Source organism: Nelumbo nucifera, chromosome 4 (genome assembly GCF_055504915.1).
Source record: "Nelumbo nucifera cultivar China Antique chromosome 4, China Antique-T2T, whole genome shotgun sequence".
NCBI lineage: Eukaryota > Viridiplantae > Streptophyta > Magnoliopsida > Proteales > Nelumbonaceae > Nelumbo > Nelumbo nucifera.
Window position 1 is genome coordinate 29,107,415 of NC_142652.1, and position 26,930 is coordinate 29,134,344.

Genomic DNA, 26,930 nt, shown 5'->3' on the forward strand with positions numbered 1-26,930 from the left:
CAAACCGGCAGTGGGGCGTCTCCACCGTGACGTGGAGGAGTCGAACTCTTCATCTACACAGAGCAAGACAATCAAGGGTCTTCCAGCTTCAGTATCGGAAGCAGTTTCAAAAAGATTGAGCCCTCCGCTCATGAGAACGTTGTGACAAAATGCTGGCGAGGCTTGGGCGGAACACCATGATGGCATCGGGTGGGGATGAACCCTCCACTCGTATCCTGTTTTGCACACCGATATGGGCGAACAAGAGAAAGAAAGAGGAATGAAAGGACTAGATTCATAAAGAATGGCCGGAATCTTATGATTCATTCGAATGAATGCAGAAATAGAGGAGGAAGACGAAACACCACTGTCCTTTTTTATATTTTTACAAAAAAGATATCTCATTTTAGTTAATATTATAAAAATATTATTTTTTATTAACATTAAAGGCAAAAAGTTGCCTTTATCTGCTATTCTCTCAAGAAAAAAGGGAGATCTGAACTCATAAGATTATCATCACATCACAGCCGGCTTCTTGTCCTTGATTTTACCTGAGTCGGTTTTAAATTACTGAAAAGCCCCGACCGTTATAGTTGAGTGTAGAGTCTTATTAGACTACTACTAATACTAATAATAGTCTAGTAGACTAGTACCACACGCATGGCATAGAGTTGATATCTAATGACGGGATCTGCTCCTCACACATGGCGCCTCACAGGCGTATATCCACTATGCATTGAGAACATCCACTGCGAGTAATATCTTACAAATACGAGAGATGTTTCCGATTTATGGTAGGATGTGCGTGTGAAGTTGGAGTGAAACGCACTATGTGAGGAGCAGATCAGATCTCCATCTCACCATGAGACTGAGACCCACTAGTGAGACCCACCATATATAAGATGTGCGTCTGTGCGATGTGAAATTACGTTGGTAGAGGATTGGAAGGTGTTTGGTTGGCAGGTGATCCGGACCCAACTTGGATCGTTGGGATCTCCTCAAAGCAAAAACCGTGCGAACACTCGTCACATGGGAATATCTCTACTACATAAATTCATGGGAGATATTCCTCATATGCGGCTGGATGACCGTCGTCTTCATATGAATGTTCGTACGCACGCCTTTTTGGTTTCGGGAAATTCCCGTCTCGGTTCGTTAGCTAACGGCCGTGATAGAATCCGTTATGCCACGTCAGCTCGCGGTTTGTTAACCTCGTTCATGTTCATTGGCGCGCCATTCCGTTTGTTGGAAAATGAAATCGGAATTCTAACTCCCTGCGCCTGTCTTGGTCTCCTTGCTATCAGGCAGCGTCAGGTATGTAATGTTTCCTCCAGTGCTTCCTCTTTCCTAGAATCCTAGTGGACCTCTATATATAATCCATCTCTCTCCCCATTTCTCAATCTCCGCCTACTGGCAAAGATCTTTTTCACTTTCACACTTTTCTTCTCTCCTTCAATTCCTTCCTTCTCTTCTCTCAGTCTGAGAAAACAAGGAGGCAGCCTCCTCTGCTCTGCTCTTTCGCTCATTCAGGTGAACTTCTTGCTATCTTTACTTCTTTCCTTTCTTTCTTTCTTTGTTATTGTTAGTTAGAATTTGGAATTATTTAGTTGTTTTCTCGGCTGTTTAGACGTTCTGACTAATGAACAATCTTGTGTTAGATCTGCTTTTTGAGATTTAATTTCTTCTAACCTCTCTATAGGTTTCTAATGTGTTCTTTGTTTCGTTTTAAGTTCCTCTGTTTTATTAATTCTACCGTGATATTTGGTTTCTAACATTTTTAATTTTTCCTTGCTTATAGATCTAGACATTATCGACTCTTCAAATATTTTCCATCGGAAGCTTTGCCAAACTCTGTTTAAATCTCTGTAACTTTCCGATAAAAGTAAAGAACGAACAGGAGATCGAGATTTAATTTATTTATTTTTAACTTGATCATCTGCATTTAACTTATAGTAGAAAAACCCGAGATGTCGCAGGTTCTTATCACACAATTACTAAGGTTTTCTTTCTTTTTGTTTCCATTCCCTAGTGAGCGACATCCTTCGGCAAATGCAGAACGACACCCCCTACGCCGCCGGTGGCGGCAGCAACATTGCCGTTTCTCCACCTCCCCTATCACAACAATCACAAATTAAGAAGCCGTCTCCAACACCTCAAAAGCAATCCGACGGAAGAAGTAGCCTGAACTCGCTCTATTCCATCTTCTCTTCAGAAACATCTCTGTCGAACTCCGTCTCACTCTCTCCTTCCGGCTGCTCCTGCGATGGAGATACTAGCAACGCAATCACCACGGAAAATCGCCTCTACCTCGTCGGTCTCACCTTAGAATACCAACAGTTGGTAAATCGGTACGGTTTATGCCTCAAGAATCTCCAAGAAACCGCCAATGAAGTCGAAGCTCTTCGTCAAGAAAACGCTAAACTCCGGATGGCCAACAAAGATCTGACCATGCGTTTGAGCATCTTGACTCAAGCTTCACTCCAGAGCTTAACACAGGCTTCTCTCCAAAACTTGTGCAATCCCTCTAGTCTTCCATCTCTTTCCATGATTGATGAATTTCGCCGTCTCTGCGTTGGAGATAACTTGCGAAACAGTAGCGTTTCGGGCGAAATTTCGGATTCTAGTCCAACGAGTGTTATCGGGAGTAATCAATTTGAAAGTAGCACCAATCGCGTTTCGCTGCCGAAGAGTATCTCGGTTCGTTCAAGTGGTTACTTGAAGATGAATCAAGCTGGCGGGAGCAGTGGAAGCTCCACTCGCAACAACCGCCTTCGCGTTGCAAGTCCCGTCGTCAGTGAAACAGTAAAATATTAAAATCTCGTTAATTCCTTTATTTATTTTTCTAGTTTGTGTTCCTGGTTTTTTTTTCTCTCTTGGTATAATTTTATATTACTTTCTTTAAAAAACTTCATACAATATTGTTGTTATTTTTTGGGAAAGTAAAGCCCACAGTCTTAATTCATTCATCATCAAAATTTATCTCACAACTGATTATTTACTTCATTTGTTGTTATTCATACAATTTTGTTGTTAGAAAAATAACATCATGTATTTACTTCATTTTCATCTTCAGTTTCGAAGATAGTCTTACCCTTAATGGTGTTAGTTGATTATTTAGACAAAATTCAGTTCTGTTTGCTATACGAGGGTTGTCAAAATTGTTGATCAGTGGAAGAGGGTCAAGATTCATGGTATTTGCTATTATAATCTGCAAGTGTTGCTCTCCAATTACATTATAATAATAGTTAATTAAGTACCCATATATAGCAAGATTCAGGATAATTAACTAATGGAGCTTGTGGTAACCATTGAACGATTAATTCCTGCTACTACTCATTTCTGATGTGTGTGATGCAGCAGCGTGTGTATGTGCCGAGAGGGAAGGAGGAAGACGTGCTGGAGTTCGAGGTCTACAACCAAGGGATGTTCAAGACGGAGCTTTGCAACAAGTGGCAGGAAACTGGGACATGTCCGTATGGGGAGCACTGCCAGTTTGCTCACGGCATTGGCGAACTCCGCCCGGTTATCCGACACCCGCGGTACAAGACTGAGGTCTGCCGGATGGTGTTAGCCGGTGAAACTTGCCCATACGGCCACCGCTGCCACTTCCGTCATGCGCTCACTGAACAGGAGAAGCTGGTGGGACACATTTAGTTAGATCGACGGCGCAGCAGAGATCAATGTAATGATGCCAATACAGGGAGAGAAGGAAAACAAAGGAGCAGTAACATTGAACAAGTTGAGATGTATGTATAGTTCCAGTGATAAGAAAAAGCACTAATAATAACCATGATAAGAATAATTAGTATAACAAAGAAATATAAATATAATAATATCTAGGGGGTATGGGTGGATTAATGGTTGTATGAATTGAATAATTGTTGAGAGAATTGTAAATGCCAGCGGTGGGGTTGGAAGTAGAGACAGATTAAACTCTATTCTTTCAGTTTTGGGCAGGGGTTCGTGATTGTGTAACACAGCTGCTGCAGCCTTTTTTTTCATTCTTTTTCTCGTTTTCGAGGAACCCAGCCAAAACCAAATCAATTTTATGTAACCATCATATTTGATAATTGATACCAACAGAGTAAGTAATGATATTCAATTGGTGTAAATGTGTAATCATTCATGGCCAAATCCACTCTCCGTCTCTCTTATATTTCAGATTATTACGATGTTAATTGCTTCCAAGTTTTATTTATTTTTTGCTGATCTGGTTGTTTTTATTATACATGTTGGCAAATCGTATAAGTGAAATGGGATGTGGTGTGCACCACATGTGGTTGGTAAGGGTGGAAGTTAGGCTGAGTCAGGTTGGGTTGAGATCATTCCTAGTCCAATGGGAGATTTTGAACATAGGTCTATCAATACGGGTCTGACTTGATGGACCTAAACATATTGGGCCGGTTATTATTGGTTTAACACCAGTTTTACCTTGTTTTAAACTAATTCAGACTTGACCCGATAACATTATATCTATCTATCTATATATATATATATATATTCTTTATTTAACTTTTAAAAAAATATTAGTTCACGCAGCAATGCATCCAGCATCGATACTGTTAAATTAAGTTTGTAAAAACTAACCTGATGGACCAGGTGAGGCCGATTAACAGCCCAAGCTGTCAAATTTGGACAGTTTTTTCTCAGCTTCAACCTAATCCATTTTATAGGTTGGATTATTAAGTTTTTTTCTTTTTCCCTTTATTTTTCGGGGGCGGGGGCCCGGGGCGTTGGTATTAAGTCACAACTGAACATGATAATTTGGGTTGGATGAGTTGGGATGGTGGCCCAGTCATTAAAGTTGAATTGTACGTCAGCACTATTGACTTCAGGAAAACTTTTGTTATAGGCAAACAAAACTTTAAAATATAAAACATAGAGTAGTGGTTAGTATACAAAAAAAAATATATATTTGCTAGTCTTCTTCATCAGACGCTAACCTACACCTTTGGTTTCAGCATTCAGCACCAAAGGACATTAATAGAGGAGTTAGGCTGTAGGCTAGAGTCTTGCTTATTCTTATTTAATTAATTTGATTTTTTATATCTCCAATTGTATAGAAACTATATATATGTTCCTACTTTAGTCTCCTTGTTGATTCTCAAGTACTACAAGTCACAAGTCGCTTCATTAACTTCAAAAGTTTAAAAACTATGTCATCAAATCGCTAGTTGATCACTCACATCATTAGTGGAAGTTTTTCTTTTCTTGTTTGTTTTCAGGTGGAATTAATGAATCCAACAAAGTTCACGAAAAATATATATTTAAATAATTACATGAATTTGTCCATAGAATCTTAATAAAGGGGCCAGAAAACCGGGAAAAAAAGGGAGATTGCTGATCCAACTGGTAAGATCAGAGAGAGCTACCATATTAGTCTTGTGTGCAATTACTTCTGTTGTCGTTCCAACTAGACAAGGCATGCCTAACCAATCAATAATCGAGTAAATACATCAGCAATCCATACAACTGGTAATTGGTAATATCCACGTGGCAACCAACCTGGAGGTTATATAGATCTATATGGCAGATGCCTATTGGTCCTAAACTGCCACAGGAAAAGAATACAAGCTTGGCTTCCCATGCAATGAATATCTAGTGGTGTCCTGCTGGTGAATTGTAGTGTGGGACTCTGGGCTGGAGCTAGGGATAAACTTGGGCCTTGTAACCCAACCCAAGATCGAAATGCTTTGTTAAAGGCCTGACTGGGTGTCAAAGCGGGAAGCCTGCTGAATTGTCTTTTATGCATGAAGCGGTGGCCGGTGGGGCCAATAAACCACAAAATGTCGTAAAAAACGTCTGATGACAAGAGCAGTAGGTGACAGGAATGGTTATACTGTTTCATTTTTCCTTGGATGGTCTACGGTCTACCCATGATTCTCATAAATCCAATTTTTGGAGTCATGGTGTAACCCAAATTGATGAATCAATGCACCATATCCGTGCCATCGTGTAGGGCTTATTTTAGATGATAGACACTATAAATCATCAGAAAATCTCTTCAAATGTGGACACAGTACAGTGTAACATTTACACTTGTTTGAAGTATAAAGTCATGAATGCACCATCCCTGATCCAAAGAGGTATATGTGTTGGCCAAAATGCCAAATTGCCAAGGTAGCCATGCAATGTGAAGAGTGGCTGAAGAGCATCATTGAAAGGTGTCAATTCCTAACTCACCAATCCTTTCTATAAATACCCAACCATGCATCCCATTCGCCACTTCACCTCAGCTCCGCAGTGCAAAGCTTCTTTTGACTTGTTTCTTTACATTATGGCTAAATCTTTTGTGCTTTCTCTTAGTCTTTGTCTCTTTATTTTGTTTCATGGCTGCCTAACACTAGCAAGGCAGTACAAATTAGATGAAGGCTATATTCAGCTCCGTCGACGTCAGTTTCAAGGAGAACAACAACAGAGTGAGTGCCAGATCAATAATCTTGATGCCCTTGAACCCTCTCGTAGGATTGAGGCTGAGGCTGGACGTCTTGAAATTTGGGACGGCAACAATGAACAGTTCCGATGTGCTGGGGTCGCAGCTTATCGTGTTACTATTCAGCCAAAGGGTCTTTCCTTACCTGTCTACCAAAATACACCTCAAATCATCTATATTGTCCAAGGTGATCAGCTCTCTATTACATCCATATATATTAGCATTGCTACGTACAACCTAGCTATTTAATTTTTCTTTTTTTTTATATTATATATATATATATATATATTTGTTATGACTTAGTCGAAATCCATGCACAGGTAGGGGAGTTCTAGGATTATCAATCCCTGGCTGCCCTGAAACATTCCAATCATCATTTGAACAATATCAGCAATCTGAGGAAGGTGAAGAAGATGATGAAGCCTACAGTAGTAGTCAAGGATCAAAGGATCAAGGTGGTAAAAGTCAACAATCGAAGGACCCAAGTAGTAGAAGCCAAGAATCCGAGGATCAACACAGTAGACACCAAGGTAGCAAAAGTCAACAATCAAAGGATCAGAGCAGTAGAAGTCAAAGATCTGAGGATGAGGATCCGGATCAACAGAGCGGACGCCAAGGTAGCAAAAGTCAACAATCAGAGGATCAAAGCAGCAGAAGCCAAAGAAGCAAAAGCCAACAGTCGGAGGATCAAAGCAGTAGAAGCCAGCAAAGATCCCATGATCAACACAGCAGAAGCCAAAGATCCCAGGATCAACACAGTAGAAGCCAAAGAAGCAAAAGCCAACAGTCGGAGGATCAAAGCAGTAGAAGCCAGCAAAGATCCCATGATCAACACAGCAGAAGCCAAAGATCTGGGGATTTTTACCAAAAGTTGAGATTCTTCAAGGAGAAAGATATCCTTTTTGTGCCACAAGGAGTTGCCTATTGGGCCTATAATGATGGTGATACACCAACTGTTGCAATTTCCATCATCGACATCAGGAACGATTTCAACCAGCTTGATGATGAAGTGAGAGTAAGGAAGCTAACCCACTATCATACGTTTATATTATTATGCATGGATGGATGTATATATAAAATCCAAGGCTAGCTTACAATTGATTTCATATTTATGCATGTTAAGAATTTCTGGCTTGCTGGTAATGTACAAGACCAAGACCAAGACCAAGACCAAGAGGAACAACAACAACAACAACAGAAACAGAAACAGAAACAAAGAAGATCATCGTCATCTAGGAGTGAGAAAGTTGGACAACAAAGCTCTAGCAGCGTATTTAGTGGCTTTGATACTGAGATATTAGCTCAAGCATTTGGTGTGACAAAGAAAACAGTGAGAAAGCTACAAGGCGAAAATGACCAACGGGGACCTATCATTCAAGTTGAAAGAGAACTTCGGGTGATAAGATCAATATTGAGTGATGAAGAGGATGAAAGACAACAAGAAAAGAATACAAATGGCTTAGAGGAGGGTCTTTGCAACATGAGGCTCACACATAATATTGGAAAAGCCACGAGTTCTGACGTATACACACCATTTGGAGGACGTGTTGCCACCCTCAATAGCCAAAGCCTCCCTATTCTTGGCTACTATCAACTTAGTGCTGAGAGAGGCCATCTCTACAAGGTGATTAATAAGCATAAATCTTTTTCTCTCTATTAGTTTTGATTGAATTATTTTTAACGTTGGTGATTAATTACTAATGCTCTTTTGTCATTGATAATTTGTACAGAATGCTCTTTTGTCTCCTCATTGGAATATAAACGCACACAGTGTGATGTACGTGATTAGGGGTGAAGCTCGGGTTCAAATCGTTGGAAACTCTGGTCAGACTGTCTTTGATGGGCAACTCTGTGAGGGCCAATTGGTCATTGTTCCACAAAACTTCGTTGTGGTGAAGCAGGCAGGGGATAATGGGTTTGAATGGGTTTCAGTTAAGACTAGTGACAATGCAATGACTAGTCCACTTGTTGGAAGAACTTCAGCAATTAGGGCCATGCCAGAAGAGGTCCTTATGCACTCCTACCAGATTTCCAGAGAGGAAGCAAGGAAGTTGAAGTACAACAGAGAGGAAATGTCTATCTTGTCTCCAAATTTTGAGTCGATCGATGGAAAGTTTTCTATGATATAAAATGATATATAGGACATGAAGGCAAATTAGGTTAAGAATTAATAATGGAGCTTTACATCAAAAATCTTCAACTTTGTATTAAGATAAGAGTTATGTAACTTTGCCTTCACGGCACGGGGTACCCCGTAATAAATAAAAGTACAAATTTTCTCACACTCCTTTTGGACTTTAATTTGAACTTTATTATTAGTTGGGCCTCTTATAGACCACTGTGCAACAATGATATTAACAAGGCATATAACTACTGGAACCAGATCATTACTTTTGCAACCCACATGTTCATCTCACCCATCCATATTCACCACTCAATTTTTATCCCACAAGGCCCAACATGATCTAGCTAATAAAGGAAATTGAAAGACACTGAATTGAGGACTAATGCCTCATGCCTGCTGGTTCCTGCTATGAGATTAGGGATGGAGATTGCCAGATCAACCTGTATCCATTGGGATGGTTTGGGATTGGCAATGGGCCGGAAATAATGTGAAAGGGTTGGCAATTCAAAGGCTTGATGATCTGGGTTGGCCAGATCATTCCTCCACGTGGATGACATAAGAGAAGAAGCCTATTTGACCCAATTAGACCGTCTTTAATTAATTGTATTCAGTGATAATATAGCCTCAAATAATGCCATTTATTTTAGAAATAATTCTCACCAATCCATCAATTAGGTGGTATTTATCAATACTTATGAAGGGTTTTGAGACTTCATACTTATTCATTCCATCCTCATGTAGCTTTGGAATTTGGAGGTATATCGATAAACTTCTAGCTTAAAGATGAAAGGGGGATTTCATGAAAAATAAGGATGCAGGAGAGTAAAAAAGAAAAGGTAGCAATTAAGAGAAAATGAGGGTGGCCTAGAAGAAAGTAGAAACGTTCTCAATGAATCTGATTTCAGTGGAAGAAATCAAGGAAATAAATGAACTAAAACCGACTTCACATGTTACTCTATCCCTCTTCTATCTTTTTTGACATCAAATGCTAACTTCCAGCTTCATATTAACTTTCATTTTAAATGCTGATTTCTATTTTTAGCTCACTAGCTAGAGCTTATCATTGTCTATTTAAGGACACAAGCTTCGTTGTTGCATCAAACCAAAATATCAAAGAACTAGCTAGAGGAGGTCAGCGATGGAGTTCAACAATCAATCCCTGCAATTCAATGCTGCTCCTACTGCTTCTCCCTTCATGCCGCTGCAGCACAACTTCATGCAAATGCAAGTGCCTCCCCGCTTATTGCCTCGTAACCCGCAAGACCCACATCAGGTGACAGAGCAGACCTTTCAAACATTACTCTCTCTCTCTCTCTCTCTCTTCTTATTACATTTTGACATTCTATTTCATATTCTCTCTACATTATAATAAAAGTAGTCTGAAATCAGAATTAATAGAGGTTTATTCTGATTTTAACTGTTTGATTGAGTAGAATTGGATCGCAATTCCGATCCTATTTCCATTCTTGGCATTTCCCATCTGAGCGAATGGTCATTCTCTCCCCACCCCCTTTCCTTGAGAATACATTCCAATCAATTCTAATCTCAATCAAACATACAGGAAGAATAGACCATTGGGATTCCAAAACTTCAAATCAAAGGGACCCAATTTCATTTGTACTTCTCTTATTCCATTTTAACACATTCTATCATACCCTCTCTCTCTCTCTCTCGTTCTGTGTTTGTGTATCAAGTAGTAATGTAAATGAGTTTTATATATTCTCCCAGATGGAAGGAGAGGGTATAGAATTTACTCTCGAAGAACTACGAAGGCAGAATTTGCGCTTGTTTTGGCAACAACAACTTTTTGAAATCAATCAGATTACAGGTCATTTTTTAAGATTTTGCGTTTTTTATTTATTTCTTTTTTGTTAATATATACTAAGGTTGGGATTTTGTTTTGTAGAGATTAAGCAACACCAGCTGCCACTAGCAAGGATCAAGAGGGTTATGAAAGCCGATGAGGATGTGAAGGTTTGCTGCCTATACGTGCTGAAATAATGAATATTAGTAACCAGAGATTTTTCATACTTGCTAGCTATTTAACTTAATTAGTCTGCATCTCTTAAGCTTTAGAAAGCTCAAATAAATTGAGTCCTCTGAGGCAAAGACCCAAATTAGAACTTTCTTAGAAGGCCAAAATATCCTCATGTGGGGGAACTTTCCTATAGGCCACATACCTAGCTAGAGGATTTTAAGTCCAATGAGCATGCTTTTTATTTTAAAATTTTCAACACTGAAGACTAGTTTTGAGGGGTGTCATCTGTTCTTTTTGATGATTGCCAGGTGTTTTGTCCCAACTAGTTTGATCAACAAAGAGTAAATAGGTATGATGGAAAATAAAATAAAATTTAGGGCAAAAGAATTAAACCTCTCCCTTGATATTTCTTGTAAATACTAAAACCTTCCCTCTTTTTTCAAGTTGGACTAAATCCTCTCCTCCCAAGATTATATCTAATGGAATCATCAAAAAGTCTCTTTTGCCCTTGCTAAATCTTCAACACAAAAGTTGGGTCCCTCTCAGACGCTCTTGATAACTCCAACAGCCACCGTTTGACACATGTCTCTCACAGCAAAATGACCGGGTGGAGGGTATTCATAGAAGGTCTCCACCACTATGGGCTTTGTTTAATAAAGGGAAAATTTCAGATTAGTACTCTGTATTTTGGGTCTAATGCCACTTTGGTCCCCAAACTTTAAAACATAACAATTTAGTACTCAAACTTTCAAAACGTGCCAATCTAGTACCTGCCATTAATCAGCCATTTGAAAAGACACAAATACCCTTCAAGTGTCATCTAATTCTCTTTATCAATCATACAAATGTTGACAAAAAATGAACAGTCCAAAATCCTTACCTCTTCTGTTCAAGAAAGTTGGGGGTTACATCTTAATGGCCATTCTGGTGACCCCAATTTTCTTGAACAGAAAAAACAAGGATTTGGGACTGTTCATTTTTTGTCAACGTTTGGATGGTTGATAAAGAGAATTAGATGACACTCGAAGGGTATTTATGTCTTTTCAAATGACACTTAATGGCTGATTAATGAACTAATTAATTACTAGATTGACACGTTTTGAAAGTTTGAATACTAAATTGTCACATTTTAAAGTTCAAAGACCAAAATAGCACTAAACCCAAAGTATAGGATATTAATCTGAAATTTTCCCTTTTGGCTCCTTACCAGACCGCCTGTCGATCTTGATAAACAGTTATTAGCAAACTTGACCAGTAATACATTTAACCAGCAAGATAATAAAGAGATGCATTGTCCATTATTCATTACAAGCTATTGACTGGGTTTCATTTCCGTCGATCGTCACACATGGCCAAAGGATGTAAAGGGGTAAAGTTGGGACTAAAAAAAATTAATGTCATATTCCTACGAATTTTTATCAGATTGTTAAATGACATGAGCCAAGAAGGTCTAATTAAAAAATTGAGGGGAGATTTAAGTATTTACATGAAAAATGAAGAGAGGTTTTAGGTCTTTTATATACATAAAGAATGGAGATACGTTGTGATTATATACACATATATACATATACGCAATGGAATAATGGGATTCTGAGCTGTTTCTTATTATTAATTGAATTTCTACCACCAGATGATAAGTGCAGACACTCCAGTCCTGTTTGCAAAAGCTTGTGAGCTTTTTATTCTGGAACTTACACTACGATCATGGTTCCGGGCTGAAGATGGTAAGCGGCGAGTCCTGCAGAGGTCTGACATTGCACATGCTGTTACTCATTCTGAGGTTCTTGATTTCTTGCTCGATATTGTCCCAACAGAAGAAGCTGAAGCTAAGGTGCTTTTGACTTTATACATTCTCTGTGGGTATTTTATTATTATTATTATTATTATTAAGATAAATTTTTTAAACTATCCTTATCGTTTAGTTAATTGAATAAGTATAAGCCTACTGTTTGGTTATTTTCTAATGCTATCCTTATTATTTCAAAAAATTACCATCACGTTAAAACATTGAAAGAAGGGCTAAAATGCCCGTTTTACCTTTCTTCCTCTTCTTTTTCCTTACTTTTTCTTTCTCCTCCATTCTGCCACTGCCGCTGCAAATCAAGCCAGCGGCAGTACCAACTTCTTTTCTTCCTCTTCTTCTTTTTCTTTTTTTTTTTCTTTCTCCCCTGCTCTGCCACCGCCGCTGCAACTCGAATCAGCAGCGGTAGCAATTTCCTCACTAGGGCATACTTGTCTCGAAGAGTACCAACAGGTCTGAGTACCTACATCAAAATGGCGGATGACGACCGGATCTCAGATCTCATATTTTCATATTTGGGTTCCTTCCAGATCTGAGAGATACTCAGATTTGGATTCTTTCTGGGATCTGGGTTTCTTCTAGGATCTAGGCTTGCCGAGGGAGTAGAGGAGATGTGTGAGTTGCCAAGAGTAGGGTTATGGTGCACAGTGGAGGCGCCAGATTTTCCCCATGCCATAACCAACGGAGAACGGAGAAACAACTCCCTCCACAGAGAAATGGTGGGCGGTTTACTTGTGGGTTCAGATGCAACCGCATGGTCGCCGGCATCAGCCGAGTCACCGAGATCAACCTCGACTGACCTGGGTACACTAGTTCCCTCTCTTCCTCCACCTGGAACCTACCTTACTGGAAATCCCTGTGCGTTTCGTTGTTGCAGATCGTTCTTCTTCTTGATGGTGTCAAGAGGCATTGTGATCAACATTGAGACACGGCTTTCCATGGATGCGCTCACCCTTGAACTGCCACCACTGTCTTCATATCTGATCGGGAGATGCCACCGTTGCTGCTCTTCCACACCATGCCATATACCGACATGCCAGTGAAGTATGTGCAGATGGCGATGAGACAAGTGGCGGTGACTGCAATGGGCTAAGGTCATTTCAGCGTGGTGAGACAAGCAACGCCAAAGGGGAGAGAGAACGAAGGGGCTGGAGGTGGAAGGGGCAATCGCCTCCGCTGGTTAAAGACCAACTCGGTTTTGCCGCTGCTGAAAGGAAGAAGACGAAAGGGTGAAATTGAATTTAAAAAAAAAATATATATATCCATTACATGTGAACGAATTTTGACAAAATATAGGTTAATGATAAAGGGTAGAGTTAGTCAATTGTCATAAACAGTAGAAATATTGTTAGACAATAATCAAAGGCATGATATAACATATGGGTGGAGAGAACTCGGCAAGGTTGATAATAACATATGCAAATCCATACATATATTACTGATCTATAAATTTTCTAGGAAGACAAGAGTGAGAAGGCTGAGAAGACTGAGAAGACTGAGGGTGGAATTCAAATTCTTCCATACAACAATGAAGTGAATTTTCCGATGATGGACGTGAATCAGTTCCACCAGAATTTCATTGGGGTTAGTTAAAGAAGAACTTATATGGTTCTTTGTAATTTGATGCCATCAACAGCTTATATACACAAATTTTGTTTCAAACTTTTGTGTTTGTATGTATTTTAGGACTTGATGGCCGCAGAGCAAATTCCTCAAAACTTTGTGTTTCAGCAACCATCACCCTCTACCCAATTCATCTATGAACCTTCTCCCCAGGTGGGATCAAAACTTTCAATTAATAATGTATCTTGTGTTGTTATTAGTCTGCACTGATCTTTAGACCCTATTTCCAACTATTGCATTCTTAGGCTTTTCTTATTTGAAGGGAGCTAAGCCAAATGAAATGTCTAGTTTTTGACAGATGATGTTCACTTTAATTTGCAGTGAGGAGAGATCAGGATTGATGAGAAGCTAAGCGAGGTGAACAAGTGCACTTCTGTGATGATCCTCAAGATCATATCCAAAGAATAAAAACTGCAAGTTCTTGTTCGTAAGAAATGATCCTCTTACTGGACGAAATAAAGAGACCAAAGTTCTTCATGAATAGACTCATCGCCTTTCTCATTTCAGATGATCCATCTACCTATATAATATATATATTTAAACAAGCTGGGTCATTGGCCCATCCAATTCTCAAGTCTGGAACAGGCCTTTTTATCGGAAGGTTTTGAGCCTTTAGGCCCAAGGCAAAGGAATGAGAATGGGAACTAGTTATATTTGTATTGTACATCAGGGATGAGAAGTAACAAATCTAAAGAAACAAAATCATGTGGTTGCGACTAAAATCGTCAGTTGGATTTAATCAAATGAAATTAAAATGGGTGTGTGTATTATTCATGACGCAGGATTTGTCAAGTCTAACCATTAAACCAATTCCATCCCGGAGTTATTAACTGCTCATTATTTTTGTTTTCTAATTCGAAGAAGATCGAATATGACAAAATCTTCTTCAACGTTAATTCAATTACCCGAATCTCTTTTCTATCTCTTTTATACGTGTGTCCAAACTCTGGAGACCGGATCTAGTAGGCACAATATAACAAAAGTGTCAAAAGTGGTTTTTTATATTTTTTCAAGACTAAGCTGGGGGTATATTATTAAGGGACATGTGTCAAAAAAAATTCTAACTGTGCCTACTTGATCCGAACTACCAACTGATGGATGTATTTAAGCCATATTTGGTTTCCATGAATGAAAATGGAATTGAATTTTGTCCTACCTTAATTTCTTATAATTCAAATGACTAGAAGAACCCTAGAACCCTATGGATTTAAAATCTACAAGAAAAAATGGAATTTAAGGTTTAAAATATTTCATCAGGTTGAGTTCAATCAACCGATCCAAGTCGCAACCCTATTAAGATTTACAATGAGTACATGTTAGTTTGCAGATAGCAAGGCAGCAAAGAGATGGGTTTTGATTGAATTAGTGTGGGTTCAGATCTGACTCAGTTACTTAAATACCAAATACATCTTTTTTGCTTTCTTATTCGAATGGACCAATCAATCAGAGAAATGGAGATTCAAATATGATAATAGGCTTTCCTGATTCTATGGGAAATGGATGGGAATAAACAAAAGTATTGCCATCGAAGGATAAAAACATACAAGGATGAAAAATACAATTTATTCAATCCTCACCCAAAGAAAAACAACAAACAATAAAAATAGATCTCTAAAAGATGTGGCATCCTGATCACCAATATTCAGCCATTACTAAATAATAGCAACAACAACAATAGACCCTGTATTCAAAGCAATCATTTATTTGAAATCAACCTAAAATTTGATTTTGATCCATTCAATCAATGGTAGAAGCAAGTACTTCTTCATGAAAAAAAAAATATGAAGGGGCAAAAAAGATTACCCGAGAGAACTTGACTAACAATTCTTAGAAATATTACAAGTCCATATCTTAGAACTTAAAGGTTCAAACTCTTGGAAAATATGATTTGAACTTGAGATTTAAGAAGATGCTCAGCCACTCTCCTTTTAACTGCTAAACAATGTTAGGGTTTCACCTGATGATGATGGTAGGTATAAGTTCTTTAGGCTACACATTTTCTACCAAAACATATATTTAGGCTATAGATTTAATCTAATTACCATTTTATGTTCCGTATTCTTTACGTAAAAATGACATGAAAGAAGCACATGTCGTGCCACGTGTATTAAGGCTAGAAGACGGAAACATGACTAGCGAACTTTATTAATATTCTCCTTTCATTCACCATGAAAACCCTCTTAGGTCTTTACTTTCTCTAATAGAATCCATCATTACCCTCTCTCATAAGGCCCTTTTCAAAAACTCTTTCTCTTCTCTCATTAAATCCATTATTTCCTCTTAAATCTCTCTTCACCCATTTTGACTCTCTTAATAGAACAGAGGTATAAATTACATAAGTTGATTTTAGATATGTTGGTTTGGTTTAAGGCTTAACCCAAGAATATGGAGCCTAGTTAGACTCAAGTTGAAATCAATTCAAACCTAAAATTTGCCAACCTACACCTAACTAAATTTTCCCTCTCACCTCAATGCTTATATGGACCCTATCCTCTTCTCATTTATTGCATATCATTATTTCTTTATAAATTAAATTATTAAAAAAATAAGAAGCCACAATAAAATCCCCCTTTCTCTCTCCAATAGTCTTTTCTTAAGGCGCTCTCTCTCTCTCTGATCGTCAATGTTTGTAACGTCTCCCCTCCCCATTAAACCCCTTATTTCTTCTTAAATATCTTTGAACCTCTTTTGACCATCTCTAATCAAGATGGCATATAAATTAGATGGGTTGGATCTAGACCAGCCCTAAACACGAACCTTAGTCTGGAACCAAACTGATGTCAAACCCTAAATTTACTAACAAAAACTTAACAAGTCTTCCATTTATGAATTTGATTATTGATGTAGCGCGATCCGGTCATTCCTACTTGGCACTCACGTGGCTCCTGGAAGGTACCTAAGGTGAATAAGAAGAAGAATCCCCGGAGAGTTTACCCGGTGAGGATACTCTGATGCTTAAGTTAATACTCTGTAGGAGAAGCAAAAAGGAGAAGAAGGCTAAGAGTGCAGATAGTGCGCTCTCACTATACTCAAGAGATTAGAGGTCTCAAGAAGAAGTCTCTCTTCTGCCCTGAGGGCTTTTATAGGGACATTCACGTCGGGTCGGGCATAACCGCCACTGGGCTCCTGCCACAGCCGTTACCTGCCAGGGCTGCGCAGGTGGCCGTTGTGGCGTATGTCTTGCCTGGGTGAATGACACGTCTCCGAAGTAGAAGGCACACCTTTTGCCTGCTGAGAGACGTGGATGCAGACTGTCGAAAGGACTGGAACTGTGCCGTCAGTAAGGGATATGGCGCAGTCTGATCGGTACGGTCAGTCAGTCAAAAGCTTCCTGAGGAGCGCTCTTGCGGTTCATTCGCGAACTATCTTGTAGCGAGCTGGGAACACTCCAGGACTACCCTTAGTAGGATTGGTCCTCAGGAACGACTTGTCTGTTTGGGAGCTCGGACGAGCTAATAACTTTAGCTCGCGAGCTAAAGTTGCTTCGGAGTATCTCTTTGAAGGTAGCTCGGGGAACCCGGAGCTCGCGTTGTGGCGAGCTTCTCTTTTTTGTGAGCTACAACGTAGTGAGCTACTTCATGGGCCCGTCACTTGGTCGCACCAGGCTACAACGCTGAGCTGTCGCTCGTGCTGAGTCAGTGTCCATGTGTCATTGTTTCATAGGTTGGGCCAAATCGTCCTCCATCAATTATGATACAAAAAAAAGATTGATCAAAGTTCCTGGTATCATAGAAATTTCCATATTTTATACATGTATTATATGCCTTACAATATAAAATATTATAAGCCCGGAAGCCCAACCCTTGATCACACCTACCTTTCATCAATTCAAAGTGCTAATTATATAAAGGGGCAACATAAGGAATACTTAAAAAAACGGTTCAATCTTATATATATGACTACTAGCAGTTACCCCGTGCGATGCACGAGCTACTATTACAAAAGCACTTTAAAGGAAAAATGAATAAATAATAATTCACTAAAATAGTTTACTTTTCTTTCTTAATTATTGAGCTTCAAAGCTCATATATATATATATATATTATATAGTTTTGGATTTCATGTATCTCATATATAGTTTATGAAAAATCTACACAGTCCATCATAAATGTCTAAGTTTTACAATTTATATGACAAACAAATTGGAAGAAAGGCTTTAGCAATGGAAATTGTTTTTGAATTGGTCACAGGTATATGTCTTGTTGTGTGTGTTGAATTTTTCAACAATATATTTCCAACCATCATTGTTGAATGTTGAGGTTGGTCTATTGTGAGCCTTCACTTGATCTTCCATCAATTCAATAAATGTCCGTTCTTCAGCCTCACTCCATGTGGTTGACTCATTGGTTCTATCTTCATGCACTAATTCAAACTAATAAGCCATATATGTTTGTAGATTAGGAGAGGAATGGATTATGTGAAACAATCAAAATCTAACAACTTGAATCAATCTCAAAGTACCCCAACTATCTAATGTTTATAGTGGTTCCTATTTTTTCCCTTATAACAGTTCCTAATAACTAGATCACATGATATAAAAAATCAGATAATATTCAACTTTAACTAATGATCCTAGCTAGGAGTTTGTAAGACAAGCATCCTGCAAAATAGCACACAAGCATCCTAGCTAGGAGGTTCCAAAAAATAAGTGCAACCTTGACTTTTCAAGGTTGTGAACACAAACAAGTGATCTGAATCAACCATACAACATGAATAATCTATATAGTAAAAAATGCATTTAAATATCCAATTTTAGGATTGCTTTCTTGTTAGAAATTGATTACTCCAATTTCTAGACTCAATCTCAAAGTACTCAAGATGTAGATACAAATTGTAATGTTTGATAAAATGGACACATTGATAGTGGGAAAACCTATGGTAGTTAATGCAATGCTCTTTTCAAATGTGCCTATCTATGAATTCTGGTATGGTTGTTGTTGTTGATGTTGAGGTGAGGAATGATATTTAACATCTAGTTTTGTTGGAGTTGCTTGCTCTATGTTCTAGATTAAAAAGTTACATATTTGATTTTCACAAAGATTTCTAAAAGTTCCATTGACAGGTAAATAGTGAGCAATCTATAGCAAAGGTTGTGATTGAATATGCTAATAAGTTGCGTTATAAGTATGGCTCTACTATGGAACTTGTAATGGGGCCCAAAGACTTTGAGGTGCATCCAGGGGCTAGGGTTAGTGGAAATGTTGGGAGAAAACGGGTGTTGGTTGGGAATAAGAGGTTAGCAAAGTGTTTATTGAAAATGATCCACTAGGAAAGACCGATAAGATCAAAGAATTACAGGTAGATACATCCAAACAATTAATGGGCCAGTAATACTCCATATTAACTATAAACCTTCCCCATATGAACTATAGAAATCTAATGCAAAAACAATCCTATATTTATGTATAAGCTTTCATGTTCAAAGTCTTTCATTTATGAATTCCTCTGAACTCAAAGCTCCCTCAATCTTATTTGCCCTACAAATGTTAGAATCAACGGAGAGTATTGTGTTCAATCAAATAATCACATAATTGTTGATGTTGTAGATTTTCTATCAAATAATCATATATGCCCCCACAAATGTTGATATTGATTCTCTAGATCATAGGAATAAATGGTAGTTTAAAGGCTTTGTTCAATTGATATTGTGTAGGGACATGCTCACAACCTTATATGCTAGGACTTAATTAAGCACAGATTGAGTGTAAAGTTCCAGTAATAATCAAACCAAAATTTTATTCAGAGGACTTGTTGGTTTATTGCTAATATCTTTAACTCCATTTTGCCATTATGTCAAAGGAGCAGCATAGCACTGGGTCAAAAGAATAGGGGAATGTCATGACACAAATGGATAATGAATTTGTGTTTACAAAGATATAAGTGATCGAGAAAATGGATGGAAAGGCACAATCAATAGATTTAACTGAAAATCTAGATGAACAAGAAATATGAACAAGTCATTAAACAATAGAGAGTATATATTGATCAAGCATTTGCAATTTTTCTTCAAATGAAAAAAAATGGAGAAGATATTGCTTTCGAGTGATAGCATCCACAAATAGCATAAACAAAAGGAGAAGAAGGTAAAAATGAATGAAGAAAAGGATCTATTATATAGCATCCAAAAATAGGTATGACGAGTTTGTTCGTTTCAACATTCAAATGAAAAAACAAAAAAGAAGAAAACATAAGTGAGACGAAGAATGCTTAATTTGGAATGATGAAGATAAAAACATGAGAGAGATGAAGGAGAAAGAGGGAGACGACATACCGGTTGATGGATCAAATCGGCGGATAATCGTCTTCTTCCTTGTGGCGGATCACAACAGCAAAGAGCTTCAACGAAGAACATAGCGGCACAGGCAGCGAAGAATAACAATGGTAAAATGTTGTAAGAAAAGAAAAGAAGTGTGTGATGCATAATTGCATATTAACCAGGACCGAATTCAACCACGATAAAAATGTATTGACAAATTATTGAGCCGTGGATAGGGTTGATTTACGATATATTGTGAACTGGTCCCGTCCACACCAAACCGCCGAATTTTGAATTCAGCCTGTGGCATGAATCAAAATGGTCTATACACGAGATGAATACAATACCGAACACCACCTACGTTAAATACGTCAATGATTCAATCATCCAAATTAGTGTTTTTGGACCGTCATTGACCTGGACGGTCGGACCGTTCGGCCCAGGAACCATCCAGGCAACCGGTTCCGTTTTATCCCAAACCCAAAATCTAGTAAAAAACCGTTCAAAAAGTTAACAAACGATTGACCCAAGCGGTCGAACCATCGATCTGTTGACCCATTCAACGGTTTTGACCATTTTTTAAATTTTTTAAAATTTTACTATCAAAACGGGCCATCCATTCGAACTGGATGATCAAACCGTTGACCCAAAAACCGGTGGCCAAAACCGTTCCATTTCCGGGTCGTTTTTTAAAACGTTGGTTCGAATAATGAGGGGTTGAAAACAGCTTCTTAATTTTTTTAGGTCCGAAAACAATGAAAACAGAATACTCGTGAAATGTACGGGTGGTGCCAAACACCCACAGAGTCCGTGGCGCTGGACTAGTGGAGTTTCCTTAGCATTCAACGGTAATGTTGATGACCCCTTGTTAACTAATTTGGAGATAAGAAAAGAACCGGGAATCCGCATTCCACGTGTAAGTGGATGGTAGCATTTGATGCATATCATAGGTTATGATGGAGTTGGGAGGTATCATCACGTCCACGCGTGCAGTGCAAGTGCAACGCGGCTTTTATGGAAACCCTAGCAGCGAGGGAAGGGGGTCATTAGTTCCTCACTTCGTCTATTTATACTCTCTTTGGTGCCTCACATTCACAGAGCACGGAGTACTGGAGCAGGCCGCCAATTGGAGATGATGTAGCTGCCACCGATCGAGCCCAATGGAGGAGTAGGGAAAGGCAGACAGAGCCGCCGGAACTTATTGGACTGGGTGCCTTGGGAAGTTCTATTACAACTGAGAGTTTAGAGACAGATCTCTCTCTCTCTCTCTCGTATAAGTGCTGAACCTTCCCAAGGCCTCCCATGCCGATGATTTCCTGTGGTTCCTCCCTTTCCTTTTCTCTCTACTATAAAAAGCTTCTTTCACTTGATATGCGGTGTTTCTTCTTTTCACCTGGCATCGAATTGTAATATTTCTACTTCACTTTCTTTTATCTTTCGTTCTCATAGTATATCTTAATTAAACTCTTCCTTAATATTTCGCAGAAGAGAATCTGGTAACTATTGGCCATTAGGGGGGTGTCATCGTTTGCCAGTTAGAGGAAAATGAAACAGGGGATTAATATTAATTATAATCTTTTACTGTGCTCACTTTCTCACAACCTTAACCTTTCCCTTGCGTTCTGTGTAGATCGGGTGCCGTGGTTAGACGTCTATAGTTCGGTTTTGGTTTAGTGGCCTGGACAGGGTGATGGAAATCAGGGAATGTGATGTGGATTCGATTCACTAACATCATTTGGATGTATTTTTTGGTATTTATTTAGATGATTTTTGGGAATAGCTCATTTGGCTGCAGAAAAAATTGTCTCTTTACTGCTCGGTGGATTGTGGCCAGTCAAGGGCTTAATTATTTAGGGTTTAAGGTTTATGAATCTACGATTTTGGATTTGGTAATGCTTCACTACATGGTTTTTGTTTATTTATCCGACAATATCAACTTCTTTTTACGATTCCTCTGTATTATCCACCGGAGTCGCTTTTATCATGGTCGAGTAAAGTTTATCTAATGTCGACACTTGGTTATCTCACTATTCATCTGGTCCGGTTAGTTCATTAAGTAGTCATTCTCTCGGTTTTTGATAAAGAACTGTTTGTTGTAGTAGCTGATATTCTATAATGCTATCTTAAAATTTATGTTTTCGCTTTAGTCAAATCGGTTTAAAGACTGCTATTTTTATCTGATCGGAACACCTGTCTAAATAGCAACGAGTGGCCGGTAGATTATATGAAGATGAAATCTGTTCCTCCAAACATCAAATCGGTTTAAAGACTGCTATATTTATCTGAACGGAACACTTGTCTAAATAGCAATGAGTGTTGGACTGTTTGCTGTTGACATATCTAGTTTCTAACTGCTTATGGGTTGGATCTTGGTTAACTATTAAATGCTGAATGTTTCAAAGCCTCTTCGTAGGGCAACTCATTGAATGGTTCAAGATTTCTTCGTAGGGGCTGACTCTTTTGGAATATGGTTCAATCGTCTGCTGCTATTATCTGGGAAGCTTGGAAACTTTGAACACGCTCAATCTGATTCCGTTGGAGCCATTCTAGCAGCCTGTGTTAGGGTCTCTAGGGTCAGCACAATAGCTCACTATCTAGGAAGAGAGACAATGGTGGTGACAGTGATGGGTCCTGAATTGATTAAATCTACTGGTGTCCTGGTGTGTATCAAAATCAGTTGTTGGAATTGCCGTAAGAGATGCTAATAGGTGATTTTGTGGCCGTTAAACCTTGTTTTCCTTGTAGAAATTCTGATATTGTAATGTTCTTAATCGAAAAAAGGTTAATCCTGTTTTGGGTAGAGGGTGGAAGCTATCCCGGTGATAAAAGAAAGTGTAGTTATGATCAATACCAGTTGAACGATTTATGCTGTTAAAATACAAGAAAATGAACGGTGGCCTTGAAGCGATTGTTGCTGATTTTAGAATTCAACAAATTCTTTTGCTCCTTTCTGTTTTCATTACTGCTTCTGCACTTGTAATAAGTGGCCCGTGTTTGTTTTTGGTATAAGCTGCCTTGGGCTCTTGTGGCTGGCTGACCCACCTGAATGTATCAGTTTTACAGTTTATTTGAAATCTTTATAATACCTTGTTGAATGGAAGCATGTTGAGAAATGATACATCTCCCGCATGTTAAATAATTAGAAAAATTTTCGGTAGTTATCTTGTACTTTAGGATTTGGTACCCGAATTTTAAAACGTGACAATCTAATATTCAAATCTTCATTTTGCAACAATTCAGTACCAGCCACAAGGTTTCGAGCAATGCATGAATTAATTTTCAAAATAACGAATATGACCCCAGGCGACTGGATTGAAGTCACAGTTGTTGCCTGTTGGGCTTCAAAATCCTGCAACATGCTGAAGTAATCAACTGAAATATCTCTTGCGTTGAGGGACGACCTCAGGCGACTGGATTGAATATTGCTTCCAGGAAGATACAAGGTTGGGACGTTGGACTGCGTCCAAGCCAAAGATGATGGTTAATACCATTTGCAGATGGGGACATGGGTGGCGTAAAGGGCGAAGGAGACATAACAGAGACCGAAGAGGGAGAATCAGGCAAGAGGCTCATGGCTGCAGCCATCTCCATGGCGGAGGCCGCTGAAGTAGTTGAACGGGGAGAAGGAATGGCCAGAGCCGGTGGAGACATACAGGGGGAGCCAGTTCCTCAGATGTGTGAGCAAAGAAACAAACTCATTGCATCAACCTGTGCCATCCTTACACAGCCTTGTCCTGTACTGCGCCGGGTGAAGCCAACACTCAAAAATGCCATGCGTGTATTCACACAAATCCCCTCGTGGACATGTCTCTTCGGAAATCAGGGCAGGGAACGCAGCTGTAGTGGTACTTCCTTGGGTCTCTCTTGCGAGCCTTCTCATCTGGGTGAACGAATGGACACTCGGTCCGGTCATGAGAGTAATATCGGGAACGAGGGCGGACCTTAAAGGAGAACATGCGGAACTCATTTGTCGCATAGATGCTGTTTTTGATATCAGGCAGAGATGGGTCAATAGGGTACTCCTTTTTCTCCATTGCTGAAGAAACAGGGTGATCATTGAACTTGATCATGGGAGATGAAGTCGAGTCTGAGGCAAACGACGGAGATCCATTCTCCGGGGATGATGACAAAGCGGGTGAATTTGAATTTGATGTGGTTGTGGAAACCCGCAGATTGTGCTCTCCAAAAGAAAAACCATCAGAACCATTGCTCGCAAGGAGCTCCTCAAGCGCAGCCTTCACATTAGGGAGCTTAGGAGATACAACAATAACATCAGCAGGCCGGTGGCCATTGGCATCCACTGAATTCCGGGCCACAGGGACGATTTATATCAGCCACGGATAGAGCAAGGATTAGCTTCAAGACGTCAATACTACCATAAGTTGCAGCAACCATCAAAGGAGTTCTATGCTCAAGGACCATCTGCTTCGAGCCCTTCTGGCGGACGTACCAAAGACCAATCTCATTGATAGTAGAGGCATCACGCTCCAACGAACGCTTGAAGCCTTCAACATCATTGTTAGCTGCGAGCTCAAGTAAATTCTAGAAAAAATCTGGTTTCTACAGTCGGGTGATTCATGCTTTTCATGGGGTTTTTCTTTCTTCGGAGGATGAAGGAGAAGACGGCAATGACGAGGTGGACTTTAACCGCTCCGGCCCACCACACATACTTCAATTGCTTGGAAATCCCCCGATTTCCAGATTTTGAAGACAGACAAGCTAAGCCACGATTAAGCACTCCATTAACTTTACAGATCTCTCTTTTGTTCCAATAAAAACCGGGCTCACATTGTCACTATCATTTGAATGTGATCGACTCACTGCAGGAACAGAACTCCCACTACTATGGATAATACCATTGGGAGACCGGCCTCGTGAACGAGAACATGATTGTCGTCTAGGTCTTCTATTAGAACTAGGCCCAACAGAAGATGATTGAGAGCTCGGAGCTCCAGGCCTACCTCTAGAGGCTGAAACTGGCCTCTTCTGGCATTGATAAATTTGGAGGAGCATCCAGTGAGAAACCAGGCATCTCTGATGGCTTCTAAGGTCTGGATTTAACAGTTGGTGAAGTGCCACGTAATGGCACTGGATTTCTTGCTCTGCTGTTGGAACTGGCTTGGTGGTTGAAGAAGACTGCGCAGGAGGAGCAGAGACAGTAGATACACTGGATGGTGTTGATGGTCGACGTGTTGGTGCTTCTGACCTAGATTTGGATGCTGGAATTGAGGAGCTGAGACAGTAGATAATACACTCGAATGCGACGCCAGAGTTGAGTGAAGCATGCTCGGAATGAAGAGCGAGAGTTAACACTGGGTAAAACGGTCTGAGTTGAGTGAAGGGAAATAGCAAGGGAAAAGAGTAAAAAGGTTCGAATTTTTTCATAAAGGTTAGTTTTGGTATTAAGAAAATGTTTAAACCGCACCTGATATCACGTGATGGTCTGACTAACGGTGAATTAACGTCGGGTACTGAATTGTTGCAAGATGAAAATTCGGGTACTAGATTGTCGTATTTTAAATTTTGGATACTAAATTGACACTCGGCCTAAAGTACAGGTTACATATCGGGAAGTTTCCCTATTTTTAATAATTGTTTAGTGTAAAAATAACAATAATTATCAATACGACCCAACTTGATTCTAGTTGGTTTTCTAATATTAATATTTCTATGGGGTTTTAATTCACCAATTTTTCTATCTAACTAGGTTGGGCCCTTTTTGGTTTAGCCATATCTAATTTTTAATATGGAATAATGTGAAAATTCTCATTCTTTAATCTAAAATATTTTATATTGTAAATTTAAAATTTTTAATTTATTTTTTAATAATATTACTATGATTTTTAAATGTAATTGTAAGCTTATATTTTGAATCAACCAACCAAACTGAAAATTGATCCAAGTCCAACCAAACAAACTGAAAATTGATTCAAATCAATATAATTTGAGTTTTCATTAATGATTTGTTGGTTTTGGATGATCTTGTCAATATCTAATTTTAATTAAATTAATAGTTTAATCTTTAATAAATAACAATAGTTTAATCTTTAATAATTATTCAAAAATTTTTATTAAATAACAAAATAAAAATAAATTTATATGTTTGAAAATATAATAAATAATTAATAAAAATAAAAAAATATAATTTTTATTATATAAATATATAGTAAATATAGATTAAGATTTTGAAATTATTATTAATAAATATCAACTTTTTTTAACGTTATTTTATAGAATTATAAATTGATATAAGTGAAATAATGCTATTATATTTTTCATTATGTTAATAATATTTAAAAGTTTAAATTATTTATATTTTATATTATTTATCAAATATTATTAAATCTATTATAATTATTTTTGTGTTTTTGATAGCTATAAAAAATATTTATGTAATTTAAGAATTACCATAGTTATTTCAATATATTTATTTATTGAGTTTCATAATCCAAAAAATTATAAGTTATAGTATTATAATATTGTTATTAATTTTGTAAAATATAAAATTATTATTAATTCAAATTTTATGAAATCTTTTATAACAATTAAAATATTTAAAATTTTTCATTGTTTAGATTTTATTTATTTTAAAGTTACTACATAAGAATAAATATTTTGTTATATAATATTTAGCTATTTTTAATATTTTGTTTTTTATAATATTTAGTAATTGAATTTTTTAAATAATATTTTTAATTTTTAATTTTTATTATTTGAATAATATTTTCATTGAAT

At 38.3% G+C, this 26,930-nt stretch overlaps 3 protein-coding genes, 1 long non-coding RNA gene and 1 pseudogene across 5 annotated transcripts; 4 read left to right on the plus strand and 1 right to left on the minus strand.

The window, feature by feature from the left end:
* The first annotated feature begins 1,217 nt into the window (after positions 1–1,217).
* Positions 1,218–4,054, plus strand: LOC104613313 (zinc finger CCCH domain-containing protein 15). Its single transcript, XM_010281089.3, has 3 exons — positions 1,218–1,509; positions 2,009–2,781; positions 3,337–4,054. The coding sequence occupies exons 2-3, from the start codon at positions 2,029–2,031 to the stop codon at positions 3,631–3,633; spliced, it is 1,050 nt and encodes a 349-aa protein (XP_010279391.1). The 5' UTR covers positions 1,218–1,509; positions 2,009–2,028; the 3' UTR covers positions 3,634–4,054.
* A 2,141-nt stretch (positions 4,055–6,195) lies between these two features.
* LOC104613351 (11S globulin seed storage protein 1-like) lies at positions 6,196–8,696 on the plus strand. Of its 2 annotated transcripts, XM_088902764.1 has the most exons (5): positions 6,196–6,599; positions 6,733–7,060; positions 7,139–7,427; positions 7,536–8,036; positions 8,143–8,696. In XM_088902764.1, the coding sequence occupies exons 1-5, from the start codon at positions 6,257–6,259 to the stop codon at positions 8,539–8,541; spliced, it is 1,860 nt and encodes a 619-aa protein (XP_088758890.1). In that variant the 5' UTR covers positions 6,196–6,256; the 3' UTR covers positions 8,542–8,696. The 2 variants fall into 2 exon arrangements, with proteins under 2 accessions (XP_088758890.1, XP_010279433.1); XM_010281131.3 differs by having other exon boundaries at positions 6,733–7,427.
* A 99-nt stretch (positions 8,697–8,795) lies between these two features.
* LOC104613314 (nuclear transcription factor Y subunit C-7-like) lies at positions 8,796–14,416 on the plus strand. Its single transcript, XM_088902765.1, has 7 exons — positions 8,796–9,810; positions 10,266–10,365; positions 10,444–10,511; positions 12,146–12,346; positions 13,775–13,900; positions 14,003–14,092; positions 14,261–14,416. The coding sequence occupies exons 1-7, from the start codon at positions 9,676–9,678 to the stop codon at positions 14,261–14,263; spliced, it is 723 nt and encodes a 240-aa protein (XP_088758891.1). The 5' UTR covers positions 8,796–9,675; the 3' UTR covers positions 14,264–14,416.
* Positions 14,417–21,188: 6,772 nt separating this feature from the next.
* On the plus strand, positions 21,189–23,290 carry LOC104613315 (uncharacterized). Its single transcript, XR_016068585.1, has 2 exons — positions 21,189–21,601; positions 22,644–23,290. It is a non-coding gene; the product is annotated as an uncharacterized LOC104613315 (long non-coding RNA).
* A 44-nt stretch (positions 23,291–23,334) lies between these two features.
* LOC104613353 (zinc finger CCCH domain-containing protein 30 pseudogene) lies at positions 23,335–25,580 on the minus strand (annotated as a pseudogene).
* Positions 25,581–26,930: the final 1,350 nt, after the last annotated feature.

Excerpts from the sequence above, each read along its gene's own strand:
- LOC104613351 (XM_010281131.3), top strand. The coding sequence starts at position 6,257 with ATGGCTAAATCTTTTGTGCTTTCTCTTAGTCTTTGTCTCTTTATTTTG. Across the intron at positions 7,428-7,535 it reads AGCTTGATGATGAAGTGAGA|AATTTCTGGCTTGCTGGTAA; the intron begins GTAAGGAAGCTA and ends ATGCATGTTAAG. Across the intron at positions 8,037-8,142 it reads AGAGAGGCCATCTCTACAAG|AATGCTCTTTTGTCTCCTCA; the intron begins GTGATTAATAAG and ends TAATTTGTACAG.
- LOC104613314 (XM_088902765.1), top strand. The coding sequence starts at position 9,676 with ATGGAGTTCAACAATCAATCCCTGCAATTCAATGCTGCTCCTACTGCT. Across the intron at positions 10,512-12,145 it reads AAGCCGATGAGGATGTGAAG|ATGATAAGTGCAGACACTCC; the intron begins GTTTGCTGCCTA and ends TTCTACCACCAG. Across the intron at positions 12,347-13,774 it reads CAGAAGAAGCTGAAGCTAAG|GAAGACAAGAGTGAGAAGGC; the intron begins GTGCTTTTGACT and ends TAAATTTTCTAG.
- LOC104613313 (XM_010281089.3), top strand. The coding sequence starts at position 2,029 with ATGCAGAACGACACCCCCTACGCCGCCGGTGGCGGCAGCAACATTGCC. Across the intron at positions 2,782-3,336 it reads GTCCCGTCGTCAGTGAAACA|CAGCGTGTGTATGTGCCGAG; the intron begins GTAAAATATTAA and ends TGTGTGATGCAG.